Source organism: Galdieria sulphuraria (assembly GCF_000341285.1).
Source record: "Galdieria sulphuraria unplaced genomic scaffold scaf_14, whole genome shotgun sequence".
In the NCBI taxonomy this organism is placed as follows: Eukaryota; Rhodophyta; class Bangiophyceae; order Galdieriales; family Galdieriaceae; genus Galdieria; species Galdieria sulphuraria.
The window spans coordinates 121,132-136,939 of NW_005178461.1; the positions used below are offsets into that span (position 1 = coordinate 121,132).

General features: G+C 40.2%; 14 protein-coding genes across 14 annotated transcripts; 9 read left to right on the forward strand and 5 right to left on the reverse strand.

Moving 5' to 3' along the window:
* The first annotated feature begins 29 nt into the window (after positions 1 to 29).
* On the forward strand, positions 30 to 1,637 carry Gasu_20860 (histidinol-phosphate aminotransferase). Its single transcript, XM_005707090.1, has 2 exons — positions 30 to 148; positions 198 to 1,637. Exons 1-2 carry the CDS (start codon positions 58 to 60, stop codon positions 1,604 to 1,606), a joined length of 1,500 nt encoding a protein of 499 aa, XP_005707147.1. The 5' UTR covers positions 30 to 57; the 3' UTR covers positions 1,607 to 1,637.
* Positions 1,638 to 1,639: 2 nt separating this feature from the next.
* Gasu_20870 (uncharacterized protein) lies at positions 1,640 to 2,100 on the forward strand. Its single transcript, XM_005707091.1, has 2 exons — positions 1,640 to 1,923; positions 1,977 to 2,100. The coding sequence occupies exons 1-2, from the start codon at positions 1,666 to 1,668 to the stop codon at positions 2,076 to 2,078; spliced, it is 360 nt and encodes a 119-aa protein (XP_005707148.1). The 5' UTR covers positions 1,640 to 1,665; the 3' UTR covers positions 2,079 to 2,100.
* Positions 2,101 to 2,104: 4 nt separating this feature from the next.
* On the reverse strand, positions 2,105 to 3,009 carry Gasu_20880 (20S proteasome subunit alpha 4). Its single transcript, XM_005707092.1, has 2 exons — positions 2,878 to 3,009; positions 2,105 to 2,828 (listed from the first exon to the last, which is right to left on the reverse strand). Exons 1-2 carry the CDS (start codon positions 2,980 to 2,982, stop codon positions 2,139 to 2,141), a joined length of 795 nt encoding a protein of 264 aa, XP_005707149.1. The 5' UTR covers positions 2,983 to 3,009; the 3' UTR covers positions 2,105 to 2,138.
* A 10-nt stretch (positions 3,010 to 3,019) lies between these two features.
* Gasu_20890 (nucleoporin P54) lies at positions 3,020 to 4,090 on the forward strand. The gene is made up of 2 exons (XM_005707093.1): positions 3,020 to 3,841; positions 3,890 to 4,090. Exons 1-2 carry the CDS (start codon positions 3,032 to 3,034, stop codon positions 4,061 to 4,063), a joined length of 984 nt encoding a protein of 327 aa, XP_005707150.1. The 5' UTR covers positions 3,020 to 3,031; the 3' UTR covers positions 4,064 to 4,090.
* A 59-nt stretch (positions 4,091 to 4,149) lies between these two features.
* Positions 4,150 to 6,110, forward strand: Gasu_20900 (pyrophosphate--fructose-6-phosphate 1-phosphotransferase). The gene is made up of 3 exons (XM_005707094.1): positions 4,150 to 4,350; positions 4,417 to 5,040; positions 5,097 to 6,110. The coding sequence occupies exons 1-3, from the start codon at positions 4,213 to 4,215 to the stop codon at positions 6,042 to 6,044; spliced, it is 1,710 nt and encodes a 569-aa protein (XP_005707151.1). The 5' UTR covers positions 4,150 to 4,212; the 3' UTR covers positions 6,045 to 6,110.
* Positions 6,111 to 6,124: 14 nt separating this feature from the next.
* Positions 6,125 to 7,229, reverse strand: Gasu_20910 (uncharacterized protein). The gene has a single exon (XM_005707095.1). It carries the CDS (start codon positions 7,222 to 7,224, stop codon positions 6,151 to 6,153), a length of 1,074 nt encoding a protein of 357 aa, XP_005707152.1. The 5' UTR covers positions 7,225 to 7,229; the 3' UTR covers positions 6,125 to 6,150.
* Positions 7,230 to 7,238: 9 nt separating this feature from the next.
* Gasu_20920 (endonuclease/exonuclease/phosphatase) lies at positions 7,239 to 8,229 on the reverse strand. The gene has a single exon (XM_005707096.1). The coding sequence runs from the start codon at positions 8,224 to 8,226 to the stop codon at positions 7,267 to 7,269; it is 960 nt and encodes a 319-aa protein (XP_005707153.1). The 5' UTR covers positions 8,227 to 8,229; the 3' UTR covers positions 7,239 to 7,266.
* A 10-nt stretch (positions 8,230 to 8,239) lies between these two features.
* On the forward strand, positions 8,240 to 8,930 carry Gasu_20930 (40S ribosomal protein S19e). The gene is made up of 2 exons (XM_005707097.1): positions 8,240 to 8,728; positions 8,794 to 8,930. The coding sequence occupies exons 1-2, from the start codon at positions 8,355 to 8,357 to the stop codon at positions 8,864 to 8,866; spliced, it is 447 nt and encodes a 148-aa protein (XP_005707154.1). The 5' UTR covers positions 8,240 to 8,354; the 3' UTR covers positions 8,867 to 8,930.
* A 79-nt stretch (positions 8,931 to 9,009) lies between these two features.
* Positions 9,010 to 9,910, forward strand: Gasu_20940 (transcription factor). Its single transcript, XM_005707098.1, has 3 exons — positions 9,010 to 9,135; positions 9,197 to 9,604; positions 9,659 to 9,910. The coding sequence occupies exons 1-3, from the start codon at positions 9,097 to 9,099 to the stop codon at positions 9,749 to 9,751; spliced, it is 540 nt and encodes a 179-aa protein (XP_005707155.1). The 5' UTR covers positions 9,010 to 9,096; the 3' UTR covers positions 9,752 to 9,910.
* Positions 9,911 to 9,929: 19 nt separating this feature from the next.
* Positions 9,930 to 10,580, forward strand: Gasu_20950 (uncharacterized protein). The gene is made up of 2 exons (XM_005707099.1): positions 9,930 to 10,139; positions 10,195 to 10,580. The coding sequence occupies exons 1-2, from the start codon at positions 10,086 to 10,088 to the stop codon at positions 10,525 to 10,527; spliced, it is 387 nt and encodes a 128-aa protein (XP_005707156.1). The 5' UTR covers positions 9,930 to 10,085; the 3' UTR covers positions 10,528 to 10,580.
* A 949-nt stretch (positions 10,581 to 11,529) lies between these two features.
* Positions 11,530 to 12,798, forward strand: Gasu_20960 (acid phosphatase). The gene is made up of 2 exons (XM_005707100.1): positions 11,530 to 11,931; positions 11,987 to 12,798. The coding sequence occupies exons 1-2, from the start codon at positions 11,566 to 11,568 to the stop codon at positions 12,761 to 12,763; spliced, it is 1,143 nt and encodes a 380-aa protein (XP_005707157.1). The 5' UTR covers positions 11,530 to 11,565; the 3' UTR covers positions 12,764 to 12,798.
* Position 12,799: 1 nt separating this feature from the next.
* On the forward strand, positions 12,800 to 13,520 carry Gasu_20970 (small GTP-binding protein Arf1). The gene has a single exon (XM_005707101.1). It carries the CDS (start codon positions 12,819 to 12,821, stop codon positions 13,494 to 13,496), a length of 678 nt encoding a protein of 225 aa, XP_005707158.1. The 5' UTR covers positions 12,800 to 12,818; the 3' UTR covers positions 13,497 to 13,520.
* A 4-nt stretch (positions 13,521 to 13,524) lies between these two features.
* Positions 13,525 to 14,359, reverse strand: Gasu_20980 (uncharacterized protein). Its single transcript, XM_005707102.1, has 2 exons — positions 14,269 to 14,359; positions 13,525 to 14,217 (listed from the first exon to the last, which is right to left on the reverse strand). Exons 1-2 carry the CDS (start codon positions 14,269 to 14,271, stop codon positions 13,561 to 13,563), a joined length of 660 nt encoding a protein of 219 aa, XP_005707159.1. The 5' UTR covers positions 14,272 to 14,359; the 3' UTR covers positions 13,525 to 13,560.
* A 5-nt stretch (positions 14,360 to 14,364) lies between these two features.
* Positions 14,365 to 15,799, reverse strand: Gasu_20990 (transducin family protein / WD-40 repeat family protein). The gene is made up of 2 exons (XM_005707103.1): positions 14,473 to 15,799; positions 14,365 to 14,419 (listed from the first exon to the last, which is right to left on the reverse strand). The coding sequence occupies exons 1-2, from the start codon at positions 15,769 to 15,771 to the stop codon at positions 14,417 to 14,419; spliced, it is 1,302 nt and encodes a 433-aa protein (XP_005707160.1). The 5' UTR covers positions 15,772 to 15,799; the 3' UTR covers positions 14,365 to 14,416.
* Positions 15,800 to 15,808: the final 9 nt, after the last annotated feature.

Here is a 15,808-nt window from a genome sequence, read left to right on the forward strand (position 1 = left end):
AGTCTTCCTGTTCAAGTCTTCAGACTTGCAGTTGAATCATTGTTGACGAATTTTTACATGGCTTGGTTAGATTGTCGAGAGCTGTCGTTCTTATACAGTCATCAGTTTATTGGGTATCGTGGACAATCCCGACAGTTGAAATCAACTTGTTAGTATTTTTTGTTATTTTGTGTCGTTAGGATAACGTTGTTATTTAGGTAGGTTTGTTGGATGCTTCGAAACAGTCATACGCCGTCATAAGTTGTCAAAGTCGAGTTATTCGCTTCGAATGGAAGAACAGAATAGAATTCCAGATGAACCTGAACTTCCGCCTTTTCTTGATGAAGAACAGGCGAAGAGATATGGTTACGTGATGCCCTCTGATCCTGAAGATGATTTGGAAATTAGAATGAATGCGAAATATAAGGATCCTGAGGAGTCTTTGCCTCTCCACTATTCAGCTTTAGGAGGCATTAGGCGACCTGCCCGCCATCCTTTTGGTAAAGCTGCTAGATATTCCTCTTATGATGAAGTTCGGGAAGAAGTTTTAAGAATGGAGCCCTATGTTCCGATATATCCAACGGAAGTGATTGCTGAAAAGATTGGAAAGCGAGTAGACGACATAGTCAAGTTGGATGCTAATGAGAATCCTTATGGACCTGCACCTTCAGTATTCAAAGTCTTATCGAACGCTTCATATCTTCATTTGTATCCAGATCCTGAGTCACGCTTCCTGAGGAAGAAGATTGCAGAATATGTTGGAGTTCATGAAGAACAGATTATTACAGGCGCAGGTGCTGATGATTTGATTGATATGATTTTCCGTCTGTTTATATGTCCTGGAGTGGGAGATTCGATAGTTATATTTCCGCCAACTTTTGGAATGTATAAATTTGATGCTGATCTTTATGAGGCACATGTCTTTTATGCTTGGCGTGAAGATTCAACTATTCAGAAATTGCCAATAGATAGAGTAAAGGGTTTGTTTGAACCAGAGACTTTGGGACCTTTTCCAAAGATTGCTTTTATTGCGTCTCCCAATAATCCTGACGGTTCTGTTGTTTCGGATGATGATTTGAAAGAATTGTTAGACTTGCCTATGACAGTTGTTTTGGATGAAGCTTATTTTGAGTTTTCAGGAAAGACTCACGTGGATTGGTTGAAAGACTACGACAATTTGATAATCTTACGTACCTTTTCTAAATGGGCAGGTTTAGCTGGACTTCGACTCGGTTATGGTATTTTCCCTGAAAGTATTGTGAGTCAAGTATGGAAGATAAAGCAGCCTTATAATGTTAATGTAGCTGCTCAATTAGCGGGAATAGCAACGTTGGAGGAGAAGGATTTGATGCTTCAACGAGTGGAAAAGATAAAGTTGGAACGTGAAAGATTTTATCAACGTATTTCTTCTTATCAATCTTGGCTCATTCCTTATCCATCAGAAGCCAACTTTGTTCTATGTCAAGTTAAAGGTGGAAGAAATGCTCGGGACATTTATAACAAGTTGATGAAAAGAGGAATATTGATTCGATATTATGATACGAAGGCACTTTCTAACTGTATTCGCATTTCTATGGGAACTCCACAACAAATGGATATTTTATATGATGCATTGGATACTTTATAAAGTTGCTATAAGTAAATGGAGAATATTCTTTTTGCATAGTTTTTGTGGGTGGTAGAGAAATGAGATTGCTAACTTACAACTTTTTACAGTGTCCAAAGACCAAAACTTTTCCGTTAATATTGGAACCTACACAAGTAGAAACTATAGAAACTGAATATAATAAGGAATTCATCCTACGCATGATACCTAGATTGGATTGGAACCTGGTTCGACAAGTTAGTAGACAGTTTGCGTTTGGTGAACTACCACAAGTAGCTCCCAAAGAAAGCACAGAAGATGAAGAAACTTTCCGATTACTTCATAAAATGTTATTGGAGGTACGTTTCTATTCTCAGCTACTATCCAAGTTTCAATTATTCAACCATAAAAGACTCATATCAAGGAAGGAGTGCTGAAAAGTCAAGATGGAACTATCTATCCCATAAAAGATGGTATTCCTAATATGCTCATAACACAAGTAAACGATGAGTGAGCAAGCCGTTGTTTATTTCTTCAGAGAATAAAATCACACAACATTTTCCTAAAACTTCTTTCACCCACGTGAACTCGTCGTTACGGTGGGACCCGATGTTCTTCGTGCTTCTTCCGCAGCTGCCTTTTCTTCTTCAATTTGATCAATATATTGTTGAATTGTGGTACTTTCTAACATCTTGAGGCCTTTCTCCGGCACCATTACCGCAACTTCAATATTATTATGACTTCCTTCCACCACTTCAAGGAGAGCACGGATGGCCAACTTCACACTGGTCTTTTCATCTTCTTCCTCGGGTGACTCGTCCATTATTTTGAAATAATTCTTCTCCAAAAACTCTACAATTGTCTTGGAGTTCCTACCGATCGCATTGGCTTTCCACTCAGAAAAGGTCCCCGAAGGATCCGTTTGAAATAGTCGGGGAGTCCCATCTGTGTCAAAACCTATTATAAGAGTTGATATTCCAAAAGGTCTTACACCTCCACTTTGTGTGTATCTTTGTTGTAGATTGGCAATGTATCGAGTGATATAGTCTACTGATGGTGCATCCTCCACAGTTAGTCTATAACTCTGGCACTCCACGCGAGCACGATTGACCAAAACTCGAGCATCTGCTGTCAATCCTGCGAAAGCAAGACATACATGCTTATCTAAAAGACACATTTTACGAACCGTTCTTGCTTCCTGGAGCTTTGCAACACTTTTCTTTTCCACTGCCAAAACGATGACGTTCTTCCCTCGAATTCCGACCTGTGCAATGGTATATAGATAGTTACATTTTTCAAAGGAAAGAACTTACAGCTGTGGTTCCTTTTCTTACTGCTTCCAGTGCATATTCTACTTGAAACAAGTGTCCATCTGGTGAAAATACAGTAATGGCGCGGTCATAACGTGATTGAGACATATTTCAAGCGCCAATTAATTAATACGATTCATTTTTTTTTCTGTCGACAATGTTTGGATCCGTTGCTGCTACACAAACAACCAGTATGGGACCCTTTTCGACTAGTAGTTTATTTACAAGCCCTAATAGTACTGCCAATCTACCCAGTACAGGATGGTCACAACCAACTTACAATAATAGTTTCGGTATGACACAAAACATACAGCCAAACCCACCCACTCTTGGAACTAGCAACTTTCCCTCAGTTTCTGGTGGACAAAACTATGCAACCAGCTACCCAATCAACTCATTGAATCAGTTACCAGATATACAACAAATGAAAGAAGCTTTCAACCTACAAAGTTCTTCTTGTCGCTTTCGATATATATTTTATAACGCTTCCACCATGGCTGCCACAGTGGCCCAACAAGTACCTCAAGGAATGGACTCCACTTTATGGGAACAGATTCAAAGGAATAACCCAGATCCTAGTCGCCTGGTACCTGTTCAGCTTTCCGGTTTTGATGAATTGCAAACCCGTATACAACAACAGAGTACAAGGGTGCAAGAACACCTGCAAGCCTTGACGGGAATTGAAAATATTTTGTCCGAATGTTCGGATATAGAAAGGACACAATGTGCACTAAAATTGGCAGAATTCCGTAATCGATATTACACGTTATTTCGTAGGTTGGTACAATTCATCGGACGAGTTTGGTGTTTATTATCCCGGGGGCGGGCTCTTAGAATCGAAGAAAATCAGATGAAGGATGCTTTGGAAGCGCTGCAGAGACGCGTAAGTTCTCCAGGTGAGCTTCACGATAAATTGGCGGATTTGATTGAGCTCTTCAGAACCAATATTTCTCTTCAAAAGTTTAACGTAAGACAGTTTTTTCCCGAAACAAGAATTTTTCTCAATGTGTTCTAGGAGCTACATAAACAGACGTCACTGAGAAAAGAGTCATTAGAGCGTATATATAGAGTGATAAGTAAACAACAAGAAGGATTGGATCTTTTGCTTCAAGTTTCCTATCAGTTGGAGAGTGATTTGAATATACTCGCCGATGGCTTGAAGTCTTTGGTCTCCAATGCAATGGCATGATTCCATCGATTCGTTCTTCCGTTGTGAATCTCCAGAAATTGTTACAATTTGCCCCGTTGTCGGGACACAACTCAAGAGGTGCAATAATCATCGGGTGATTGAATTTGCTATCTCGTTGTGACTGCCGTTGTTTGTCCGTTGATACTAGAATGGAGAATATGCAACTTAATGGTGATGCTAAACATAGAAAAGCAGGTCGAACTTTGAGTTCAGCAGTAAGTGTTACAGTTGCAGACTTGTCTCCTCTTCACCGTGCTAGACTTGAATATTTCCCACGCTTGCCGCCGGTAGGTGTCTACCTAATTCGATTTTTTGGAATAAGAGCCATATATATATATATATATGTTGCGTAGATATTGAAAGGTGCTTTTGGATGGAGAGAGGGAGAACCTACTGATTTTGCTGATGACGCCGAAGAAATTAAGAGATATTTTCCTAACCTATATGGACAACCTTCAGTGTTTATAGTACCGAATCGTGGAGGTCCGGTAACCACTGGGAAAACTTTAAGAGTAGGAGTTGTATTATCCGGAGGTCCAGCACCTGGTGGACATAACGTTATATCCGGACTATTCGACTACCTGTATAACCGAAATAGAGACTCCGTTCTATTTGGTTTTTTGAACGGTCCAAGCGGTATTATTAAGAACAATTATGTTCAACTGGACGAAGAGAGGATTTATCCATATAGAAATCAAGGAGGATTTCATATCATTGGTTCGGACAGAACAAAGATTGAGACCCCAGAGCAGTTCCAGAAGGTGGACGAAACTGTAAGAAGTTTGGATTTGGATGGTTTGGTTGTCATCGGTGGAGATGATTCCAATACGAATGCAGCTATTCTAGCAGAACATTTTGTAGCTCAGAAAATGAAGACCAGAGTTATTGGTGTTCCAAAGACCATAGATGGAGACTTGAGGAATGCTTTTGTGGAAACTTCTTTTGGTTTTGATACTGCCGTCAAAGTGTATTCAGAGGTATGTCGATCGAGATATGTTATAGAGACAAATGATAATCGAAATATATGTTTCAGTTGGTTTCCAATCTGGGATACGATGCCATATCGGCTAAAAAGTCATGGCATTTTTGCCGTTTGATGGGAAGGTCGGCATCACACATTACTTTGGAAGTAGCATTACAAACTCATCCTAATATGGCACTGATTGGGGAAGAGGTGATGGAAAAGAAACAGACTTTAACACAAGTGACCAAGTCTATTGCTGACCTTATAGTCGAACGTGCGGAAATGGGTAAAAGCTTTGGTGTAGTTCTTTTACCAGAAGGCTTGGTTGAATTTATGCCTGACGTGGACAAGTTAATTCTCGAACTCAACGAAATTCTCGCAGGAGGTCATTTGGAGGAAGACCAGATCATTCCAAAATTAACCGAGCAGTCTAGATATTTGTTTCGTTCACTGCCGCCCTTGATAGCGAAGCAATTGACGCTCGACAGGGATCCTCACGGAAATGTTCAAGTTAGCAAGATTGAGTCGGAACGTCTTTTGATACAAATGGTCTCAGACGAACTAAAGGAAAGGAAGAAGGCTGGTCTTGCAGGCTGTTCATTTTCTCCGATTCCTCATTTCTTTGGTTATGAAGGACGATGTTCTCTTCCTTCAAACTTTGATTGTAATTATTGTTATACTTTGGGACATACAGCTGGAGCTTTGATCGAAGGTGGTCGTACCGGTCTTGTTGCAACGGTACGTCATTTGACGAAACCACCTGAACAGTGGGAAGTAGGAGGTTATCCTCTTACTGTCATGATGGACATCGAGAGGAGAAAAGGAAAGAATGTTCCTGTCATAAAGAAGGCTTTGGTTGATTTGAAGGGCGAGGCATTTCGTATATTTTCCGAACAGCGTGACTCGTGGCGTCTGGCAGAAGATTATCGTTGTCCGGGACCTATTCAGCATTTCGGTCCGATGGCAGATTCGATCAATTTCACTTTAATGTCGGAAGCAAGAGATAGTGTTGCATAATCGTCTCACTATTTTGATAGATTGGAAAATAAAGTCTTGTCTGTCAGTGAATGCAAAAATTTCATTCGTCAGATACCCTTTACACAATTCATATCTTATACTAATATCAACCAAATGGACCACCCACTAGAGTTTCGGGGTCTTTTGCTACATCACCAAATAACGCATTCATATCGGATACTTTCAACTCATCGATGTCACGTATAATCATGTCCGCAACTTTCAGGTCATAAGCTTTGTATCTTCCTAACAACGCAACTGCTTTACTTGTGACATCATGAGCTGCTACCATTACTCTCGGTGTGTTGTCAAAAACGACACAAAAACGTGGGGCACGTTGTATTCGGGAAGTGGCAAGTAACAATTCCTGTTGTAGGTTTTCACATTCTTCTCGATTGACACAAGTCTCAATAACTGATGTCAATTCCCATTGTTGTATCATTTCATCAGCAATAGTTTGATCCAAGCCAGTTGTTATGGCAATCGGTATGTGATATTTGCTCAATTGTTCCAACCACGACTTGACTCCTGGACGTAAACACAACTGCTGCTTGGTTTTTATAATCTCGAAAAATATTTCTGCTTGACGAAACGAATATTTGTTGATATCTCCCCAATCTTTACTCCAGAATAGGCGTCGTTCGATGATCTTTTCTCTTGGCATAGTCTCCGTGAAAGATAAATCTTCTGCAGTTACAGGCTCCAACTGGAATTCTTGACTCACTTGGTTCCAAGCTTCCAACTCTACTTCAAAAGCGTTGCTCATAAAACCCTCTAAAGTCATAATAGCACCGAACTCTTCAACGGGCTCGTTACGATAGTATAATCGTTTCAAGTAGTCAGGGGTATAGAACGAATTGAGTTCTTCAACCAATACTTGCCAAGGTGTATTGCGCTGAAAAGCGTTTCTTTTTCTGCTTGACCAAGTATCATACTTATCTTCAACGGGAATATCTTTGTCCTCGTTCTTGGGATCTAACTGGTCGTCTAAATCTTGTGGTTCATCGGCAGAAAAGACACAAGTTGTTATAGGCAAATCTTGTCGTAACCAGTAACTCTTTTGCTGATAACACCGTTTGTTTGGGGGTCCCCAAAAAGTAGTTGATAGTCTACTGACCGAGTAGTGAAGACAAGAGGATTTCACTACCATAATCCATGAAACTATCCAAGCAGCCATCATAAACTCCAATCACGTCAACGCCATTAAACTTTATTGGAGGAATCATTTGGGGGTAACAGACAAGTCCGTGACAATATCCCAATGATCAGACGGATATTCTTGATTAGGTATCCACAGTGCATTAAGTTCAGCATGAATCAGTGGGGGAAGTAAACATGATTCACAATCGATTGAAAATTGACTGCTTGACTTGATGAAAATATAATCCTGCATTCGAATCTGATATTCTTCTCCTTGTCTCTTCTTATTTGAAGAGTACAAAATGGGGTCGTCTATCTGCATTTGCTGGTATATCCACTGGAAACCAAAGGACTGTAGCTTAGTTATGGTGGCTTCGTATGGTTCTGCGTTGAGATCACCACACAGTATCACGACCGCCTTTTCATTATCGATATTCCAGAGACTTAACGCATTCAAAAGAGCATCCACTTGTCTCAAACGTATCTCTCGATTGTCTCTTTTAGCCTTTAGATGGGTATTTATCACATGAAAAGTGAAAAGAGTTGACTCTGACCGGTGTTCAAAAGTTGCAAGACAAGCCACTTGCGACTCGGATTCTTCTACATATAGTGGAATTGCAACGGTAGATAGCAATCGAATCTTCTGAGGTCGATAAAAAATAGCAACACCATCTCGCTTATGTTTCTTGGGAACGTATCCAGCAAGCTGCCAATGTTCAGACAACCTTTTACAAATAGACTGAATGCAAAAAAAGTCTCCACTTGATTTCACCTCTTGTAAACATATTATGTCCGGAGCGGAATCGATGACTTGGTTTTCAAATAATTGCTCTCTATGCTCTACTGTCCAAGTATTCATATCCACTGTTTCAAATCCTTCCATGAAATCAGCTGAAAGAATGTTCCACTGCAGGAACCTCAGCTTTAGTGAATCAGTGCTTGCTAAACTACGAACCTTCCATCTTCTCTTAGTTCCAGTTATTCCAGAAGGAATATCAACAGAGGAGGTATTCTGATCACCTTTACTCTCTCCTATCATCATCTTGTTGCAACCGATCCATCCATCGTTGCAATATAATCATTCTCTTCATTTCTCATTATATTTGGTTGCTTGGGTGGTTATTGGTTCGACGCCGTCGAAAGCACATCTTTGCCTATAAGACTTAGCATATGGATAACAAAACAGTGAAACGTGGATTTACAGTAAAAGATGTTCCAGCTGCTGATTTCATTGCAAGTTATGCTACTTTCTTGAAACGAACGGGAAGCGTGGAACTTCCGCCGTGGGTAGATTATGTGAAAACGAGTACGAGGAACGAATTGGCTCCTTATGATCCTGATTGGTTTTATGTAAGAATGGCCGCGTTAGCGCGTCAGATTTACACCCGGCCTGGTCGAGGTGTTGGTGCTTTTCGAAGAGTGTATGGTGGTCGAAAGAGAAGGGGTTCGAAGCCTAGTCATTTTGCGTTAGCTTCCGGTTCAGTCATCCGACACGCTCTTAGACAGTTGGAAAAGTTGGAAATCATCGAAAAGACAGAACAAGGGTAAGTTTTGTTTCAGTGAAGTGGTTGTTTGCTGAGCAACTACTTTTATGGTTCCTTTATGTTAGGGGTAGACGTCTCACTCGAAAAGGGAGACAAGAGTTAGATTTACAAGCTCAAAGAGTTTTGTCTGGTCAATAAACGACTTGGCGCTTTTTATCACACATTATCAAACCTCTTGAAGACGCCCCTTACAAGGACACTATAACGCTCATGAACAATGGGGCGCCAAAAATGACAAGAAAAAATGCCAAGGGCGTGCCTCCTCTCTTCTCAGTCCATCATTTTTCTTTGAAGAGAACAACATTTCCTTGTTCTCTTTGTTGATGATTGTTTTGTGATGCCTACATTGCGTATCTATTTTAAGAAGAATGACTGACAACAACGATGAAGTCGCGTTATTCTCATCGGTAATTTTCGAGTCATATGAGATATTGAGAATATTACAGTCACACGTTCATTATTTCCTAGGATAATGAAGACTTTCAACATTTCTTAGAAACTTATGTCGAGTTATTGGAAAAGTATGAACAAAGATGTTTGGATTTGTTAGAAGAAAGCAATCAAGCAGCCAATGAGTTTGTGAATGAAGCAAAGCAGTCACCAATTTGGAAGATGTTGCAAGATATACTCCAAGAACAACAGTCCAATTCCGATAGTTCGTTACAAGTTGATATGCAACAGTTTTCTGAAAGGTTGAAAAGTACTCTAATGGAACAATGGAACGTACGTGGAATGCCACGAATAAGGCGAGAGAACCTTTCGAAAGAAAAAGTAATGCGGTTAAAAGAATGGTTCGATACACATATCCAACATCCTTATCCAACCGAAAGTGAGAAACAACAGCTTTGTCAAGAAACAGGAATGCAGATGCAACAGGTAAGCACCCACCCAAGTTTTCTAAGCTTGCAACTAAGCAGGTGAACGTGGAAGATTACCAACTGGTTTATTAATCAAAGAAAAAGAGGGTGGCGAAAAACAGACGTGAATAAAGAAGGTTGGCAAAGAGGAGAGACAAATAAATAAATTTCCAAAACGAGCTCTGTTTGCACCTTGCGGCACGGAAAGTAGTCAAGTTCCTACAAACCGTTATTTTTGGGCAGTTTTCTCTAGCACTATTTTCAACGGGCCTGTATCAGACATACCAAAATAGTGACTGAGACAGGACGGGGAAAGTGCATTGTGGTTGCTTTCATATGGTGTGTCGCTTGTTCTGAAGTTTAAGCATTTTATTCACCGAGCTAAACACAGCGGCGAGGATTTTCCTCTTTTTGGGAATTCTCGTTTTGAAATTGCACAAAGTGGGTTAAGACCTTTTAAAACAACGATTGTAATGTTGTCTTTATGACAATACCAACATATGAGCATCATGCTAACGAAAACAAGCAAATCTGTAAACTATTTGAAACAACAAGTGCCAACACAACCTTAGGCTCACTTAGCAGTTCACCAGCTCTGACTAGGGCTAGGATATGAGGAAGAAGATTGGGAAGGAGATGGAGGAGAAGTTGGATGCTGCGATTGAGAAGGAGATGGAGGAGAAGTTGGATGCTGCGATTGAGAAGGAGATGGAGGAGGAGTTGGATGTTGCGATGGAGAAGGAGATGGAGGAGGAGTTGGATGTTGCGATGGAGGAGGAGATGGAGAAGTTGGATGTTGCGATGGAGGAGAAGACGGAGGAGGAGTTGGATGTTGCGATGGAGGAGGAGATGGAGAAGTTGGATGTTGCGATGGAGGAGGAGATGGAGGAGGAGTTGGATGTTGCGATGGAGGAGGAGATGGAGGAGGAGATGTGCAAATAGGTAGTGGAGTAGGTGATTCGCAGCTTTCACAAGGTATGTATGGTTGATTGACAACCACATTAATTCCAATATTGATATCTTCACGTTCTCTCTCGACGACATACTGTTCTGAGTAGTTACACTTCTTCTCTACTCCTTGTTTGCCTTGAGAGGATTTCGACTCGGATGAGCCTGAAGGCTCCGAACCTCTTTCATACTCTTTCATTGCATGGTTGTCTGAATTGTCACTTTTGTACAGAGACTGAGGAGTAAATACTGTTCTAAAGTAGTCAAGCATCCTTCTTAGCTCAACAAAATCTCTCTCCGTCAAATAGGGCTCCTCATTGTTTGTATTTAGGTCATTATATTTTACTGGTATTGCTGACGCTGCATATAGTACAACAAATGAGCATACGAGAATGAAGTACCAGCGACTCATCAAAGATGCAGAAATGTTTCACTCGATTTCCGGGTTTTCCTTTTTAAAGCCAAATGTTAGCCAAATCCTAAGGCGATCCCGATTTCAAATGGATGCGACAGGCTGGATGGGGGAGCGGTTGCGCAGCAATCTGAAAATTAGCTTATTCCCGCCCTTGCAAAGCAAAGGAGCATTTTTTCCGGTTGAAGACCTTTGGAGTTGAGTGCTTTCAAGTTAAACCAGACTGCTCTGCACGTTACAATAACCTCTCTATCTTCTGTGTGTCATTTTTGAATTGTTGTTCACATTGTTACCAGTCTTTCTCCCTTTTTAAAGTATATTTATGGACTGTTGCATTGAAATACTAATAAAAAGTGTAAACTTGTTGCAAAAAATCAGCATAAAAGAATTCCAACTCACTGTATACCCAGTTGTATCTATCTGCCTGTTATTTTGAAACATGGCGCTTAAATAGCGAATGATCCCTGATAAGAATCCTAGATTCTCAAGAAGATCCCAGTCAACAGAATCCTATCCATATACGATTCGTTATTCATCCATTGAAGGAGACCCAGAAACGTCATTTAAAAGTGATGCAGCTTGCGTTGTAATCAATTATTTTTGTAACATTTGTTGAAGTTATGGCATCTACAAAGCTTTCCTTATTGATTGGTCTATTTTGTTTCCTTGCATGGCTTGGAAACCTATCGACGATTGAGGCAACTGGTGAAGAATACCAATGTGATCAAGTATCACCTGAAAGTTTGGAGTGCACAGAAGTTACCAGCAACCTTCCATTCTTTGATCATGTTATAGTTATCATGATGGAAAACACTGGAAGACCCAACATAACGGGAAACAAAAAGTACATGCCATATATCAATGAGTTGATTGAAACCGAAATGTATGCAGATCATTATCATGGCTACACTAATCCCAGTTTGCCAAACTATATTGCTATTACTGCTGGTTCCCAATACTGGTCCTTTTCGGACAATCCAGATCAGGTACTTTTCTCCTTTTACCATTTTAAGCTTATTTCTTTTGAATTCTTTTGGTTAGGTCTTTCCACATACCAATATTGCTGATCTTTTAGAAGAGAGAGGAATGACATGGAAGAGTTATGCACAGTCTTTACCTTATACTGGTTATCTAGGCTATACCTATCCTGATGATTATGCAGCTGTTTACGTTAAGAAACATGTTCCATTTGCCTTTTATCCTCAAATTACGAGCAATGCCAGTCGGCTTAAGAATATTGTACCTTATGAAGAGATTCTAAAGGATCTCGAGCAAGGAACACTTCCCAGCTATAGTTTTATAACTCCTGATGTTTGCCACGATATGCATGGACAGTATTCATTGCACGTGGAATACGAATCTTCTATTCCAGAAGGAGGACCTTCAGACAAATATTGTCCCTTCAATGATTACTACTTTTTATGGAAGAATGGAGACAACTTTGTGAAAGGAGCCATTACCAATATCACCCAGTCCAAAGTCTGGAAAGAGTCGAATTCAGTTATATTCCTTACTTGGGATCAAGCTGAAGTGGACTTTAATAAATCGACAGATGGTTGGCAATATGTGACCGCGGGGCCTGATTCTCCTGTTCTATTTCCGGGAACTGTATTGTTACCTGCTGGTGGTGTTTATGGTGGTGGTCCTGTACCTTTGGTTGCCTTATGGAGTAAGAAACCTCATCATCATGTTGTCTATCATGAGTCGAGCAATCATTTGTTCACACTCAAGACAATACTTAAGGCATGGAATTTGCCTTTGTTGGGTTTCACTACCGATGCAATGCAAATCAAAAGCTTTGATAGTTTCTTCCAGTGATCTTTGCTGCTTGGAATAAATATTTGTATTCGTGTTTTTGCAGAAAAGTTTTCAAATGGGATGTTTTCAAAGTCAACCGCAAGAATACCGTTCTTCGTCAGCAGTGGCAACAACGAGTTTTGCTCCCACCTACGCTGACGGTGACGGGTTTGTACAACCGCAAACCCCTTTGAAAACTTGGAATATTATATTAAGTGGTCAACATACTTTAGCTGCTCAACTGTTTAGCAAGTTGAAAGGGTCTCCAAACTTCGGAGTTTATGGAGAAAATACAAAGACTATATTTTGCGGTAACATAACCCTATTTATTCACTGGGTGGATATGAATGGAGAGTTTTTTCCGTTACCAACAGAGGCAGTGAGAGGAATTGTGTTTGTAGTCGATGCAACCAACAAAGAGAGCTTATCTACTGCAAAAGAAAGTCTGGAACAAATATGTGGCTATTATTCTGAATATTTCCAGGACCTTATGTTACTTATCCTTGCTCAAGGTACAGAAGAACCTAATGCAGTTGGCTTTCGTGAAGCCAAGCACTTGTTGAGTTTGCGTTGGCTACCTGTGGATGGACACTTCATTCAGTCCTGTTCTGTGGATACTGGAGAGGGTGTTCAACAAGGATTGGAAAGTTTGATAAAAGGCATACTCCAAGTAGACTATCAGTTGGAGCAAGACGCAAGAATGCAGTCCATGTTGGCCTGGAGTATGTTTATGACTCCTATGCCTTTATTTTAAAAGACAAGTGATGGTATTTGAAACAACAAATTGTTACATACGAACTTTAAGCAATAGTAAACACTTAAACTGGTGCTTCAAGTGGCAATCGGTTCTCTTTATGTAACCTTCGATAGTGATAGCGCACTTGTTGAAAGGAGTGAACGTTACCTAACGACTCAACCACTTTGTCAATGACTGCCTTTTCTGTTGTTACCGTTTGGTTCTTCACACAGTTTTCGACTATTTTTATTAATCTATCATCGTCTGCACCTTTTCTCCAACGGGTCGCCGTCTTTTTTACAGTGTTGCTGTTTCTTACACTTTCTCCCGTGGAAGTGGTGTTGGATTGCTTACTCTGTTGGGATGAAACCCATAACTCATTGTCTGTAGCCTCCGACTCTGTATCCACAAGATACTTTCCCTCGTGGACGTCACTCCTTGTTGTTTGTACGACACTCGTTGCAAGTGGTACTGTACCGTGAGTGCCAGTGTTTTGCATAGAAATCTCCTTTTCGTGCATAGTTGAGTTGGGCACGGATTGTGAAGGTCCCACATTAGAAAAGTTACTCTTTTGAGCTTCCAACGCGGACTGTTCCTTATCGATATCAGCTTGAGCTACCCAGTCACCTTTCTTTGCACTAGTATTATCAGCATGACATAAACATTCTTGGCCATGTCTTTCCAATACTTGTCCAATCTGATTACATAATTTTCCTAAATTGTGTAGCCAAGTTACTTCCTATATATATATTCCTCTAGTCAATCCAACTATACTCCCATTGTTACTTACCATTCTCTCTTCCCAATCCCGTCGTATTAAGAACTCTTAAATTGCATGTGATTTGGATTTGACTGGAACCCAAATCTTAATCAAATAATCGGCTGAACAAGAAGCAAAGATCGGCTCCGTAGGATGAAAACAAACTCCATAAACTCTATCACTATGGCCATGACAACACTGAACCAAACAAGCAGTACCTTCTGGTTGACCAACATCATAAATATAAATATTTCCATCGGCACTACCACTTGCCAAAGTAAGTGTTTCTTGTGGTCGATAGTTACTAAGCGGAACAAGTGAATGAATGTTACTCGTCTGATTGGCGACTGAATTACTGAATGAAATTCCACTCAAAGGATTGCCTTCTCTCGTATCTAACCGGTCTTTGGAACTTAACCCAGACTTGATGAATCTCAGAAAATCAGCTCCTTGATAAAAAGAACAACGAATAGGCCAATTCTGACTCTTGATTCCTTTTAAAGTATGCAACAACTTTAAAGAATCTGTACAACTAGAACCCAATAAATAACCACCTCTATCGTAGACTCGAATAGTGTTGTCAAACGCATTAACAGCTAAATATTGTCCTTCTTCTTCTTCTCGAGGCCTTGACACTTCAAGATGACTTATAGGCCGCTTGCTATTATAAAATACTTCCAAAGGTTTGGAAAAGTAACGCATATCCCATCTTTTGATATAACCTCGATGGTCACCACTGGTCACCAAAATACCATCATAGTGAACATAAATAGAATTGACAGAACAATCATTCGTTATCACATTCGTGGACTTTTGCGTTCGTCTATCTAACATATGAATGTTGCCTTGACTGGTACTTGCGACCAACAACTGAGGCTGTCCCTTACAAAATTCTACATTCTGTACCAAACCTGATAAGGAATAGGAAGCTAACCATTTGATGGTTGCTCCTTCTTCCAAACTCCATTCTTTCACTTGTCTATCGTATCCACAAGTTGCCAAGTTTGTGCTATCCGAATTCCAGCAAAGGTCAGATATACTGGAAGTATGAGCGTCCATCAACAACAAAGCAGGTTCAGTAGGCTTATCTAACTGCCATATACGAAGACTCTTATCTTGCGAACCACTTCCAATGAGTCTTCCACACTTTGAAAATTCTACAACGTAAACTGCTCCCAAGTGTCCAGCCAAGTCAAACTTCCAACCAAACCTAGAAAAACTACCAGATTCTCCTTTACTAGGATCTTTCCAATCCCACTCCATATTATGCAAATAACCTTCAAAAGATGTGTTGGTGGAAGTACGATATTCGTTGTTGTCTTCGTTGGTAGGAATCAGTGCAACATCCAAGTCAAAAACTTCTTCTTTGGAAGCTTTGGAAACCGATAGTTCGAAAACTGATCTTCTCAAGTCATGGTTTTCACTTTCTAGTAACTCGAGGCGTTCTTTCAACTGTTTCTTTTCTTTGGTTAATTGTTCTATTTGTTTCTTATAAAAAGAATCGGAAGAACTGCTATTAGTTGTCTTCAACATGAAGAATAATTCCTCAATGAATTGTTATTCATTTGCA

Excerpts from the sequence above, each read along its gene's own strand:
- Gasu_20920 (XM_005707096.1), bottom strand. The coding sequence starts at position 8,226 with ATGATGATAGGAGAGAGTAAAGGTGATCAGAATACCTCCTCTGTTGAT.
- Gasu_20930 (XM_005707097.1), top strand. The coding sequence starts at position 8,355 with ATGGATAACAAAACAGTGAAACGTGGATTTACAGTAAAAGATGTTCCA. Across the intron at positions 8,729-8,793 it reads ATCGAAAAGACAGAACAAGG|GGGTAGACGTCTCACTCGAA; the intron begins GTAAGTTTTGTT and ends CCTTTATGTTAG.
- Gasu_20890 (XM_005707093.1), top strand. The coding sequence starts at position 3,032 with ATGTTTGGATCCGTTGCTGCTACACAAACAACCAGTATGGGACCCTTT. Across the intron at positions 3,842-3,889 it reads TTTCTCTTCAAAAGTTTAAC|GAGCTACATAAACAGACGTC; the intron begins GTAAGACAGTTT and ends AATGTGTTCTAG.
- Gasu_20910 (XM_005707095.1), bottom strand. The coding sequence starts at position 7,224 with ATGATGGCTGCTTGGATAGTTTCATGGATTATGGTAGTGAAATCCTCT.
- Gasu_20960 (XM_005707100.1), top strand. The coding sequence starts at position 11,566 with ATGGCATCTACAAAGCTTTCCTTATTGATTGGTCTATTTTGTTTCCTT. Across the intron at positions 11,932-11,986 it reads TTTCGGACAATCCAGATCAG|GTCTTTCCACATACCAATAT; the intron begins GTACTTTTCTCC and ends TCTTTTGGTTAG.
- Gasu_20900 (XM_005707094.1), top strand. The coding sequence starts at position 4,213 with ATGGAGAATATGCAACTTAATGGTGATGCTAAACATAGAAAAGCAGGT. Across the intron at positions 4,351-4,416 it reads ATTTCCCACGCTTGCCGCCG|ATATTGAAAGGTGCTTTTGG; the intron begins GTAGGTGTCTAC and ends TATGTTGCGTAG. Across the intron at positions 5,041-5,096 it reads CCGTCAAAGTGTATTCAGAG|TTGGTTTCCAATCTGGGATA; the intron begins GTATGTCGATCG and ends TATATGTTTCAG.
- Gasu_20860 (XM_005707090.1), top strand. The coding sequence starts at position 58 with ATGGCTTGGTTAGATTGTCGAGAGCTGTCGTTCTTATACAGTCATCAG. Across the intron at positions 149-197 it reads CCGACAGTTGAAATCAACTT|GTAGGTTTGTTGGATGCTTC; the intron begins GTTAGTATTTTT and ends GTTGTTATTTAG.
- Gasu_20990 (XM_005707103.1), bottom strand. The coding sequence starts at position 15,771 with ATGTTGAAGACAACTAATAGCAGTTCTTCCGATTCTTTTTATAAGAAA.
- Gasu_20940 (XM_005707098.1), top strand. The coding sequence starts at position 9,097 with ATGACTGACAACAACGATGAAGTCGCGTTATTCTCATCG. Across the intron at positions 9,136-9,196 it reads AAGTCGCGTTATTCTCATCG|GATAATGAAGACTTTCAACA; the intron begins GTAATTTTCGAG and ends ATTATTTCCTAG. Across the intron at positions 9,605-9,658 it reads CAGGAATGCAGATGCAACAG|ATTACCAACTGGTTTATTAA; the intron begins GTAAGCACCCAC and ends TGAACGTGGAAG.
- Gasu_20880 (XM_005707092.1), bottom strand. The coding sequence starts at position 2,982 with ATGTCTCAATCACGTTATGACCGCGCCATTACTGTATTTTCACCAGAT. Across the intron at positions 2,829-2,877 it reads TAAGAAAAGGAACCACAGCT|GTCGGAATTCGAGGGAAGAA; the intron begins GTAAGTTCTTTC and ends ACCATTGCACAG.
- Gasu_20870 (XM_005707091.1), top strand. The coding sequence starts at position 1,666 with ATGAGATTGCTAACTTACAACTTTTTACAGTGTCCAAAGACCAAAACT. Across the intron at positions 1,924-1,976 it reads TTCATAAAATGTTATTGGAG|ACTCATATCAAGGAAGGAGT; the intron begins GTACGTTTCTAT and ends CAACCATAAAAG.
- Gasu_20950 (XM_005707099.1), top strand. The coding sequence starts at position 10,086 with ATGAGCATCATGCTAACGAAAACAAGCAAATCTGTAAACTATTTGAAA. Across the intron at positions 10,140-10,194 it reads TAAACTATTTGAAACAACAA|GATATGAGGAAGAAGATTGG; the intron begins GTGCCAACACAA and ends GACTAGGGCTAG.
- Gasu_20970 (XM_005707101.1), top strand. The coding sequence starts at position 12,819 with ATGGGATGTTTTCAAAGTCAACCGCAAGAATACCGTTCTTCGTCAGCA.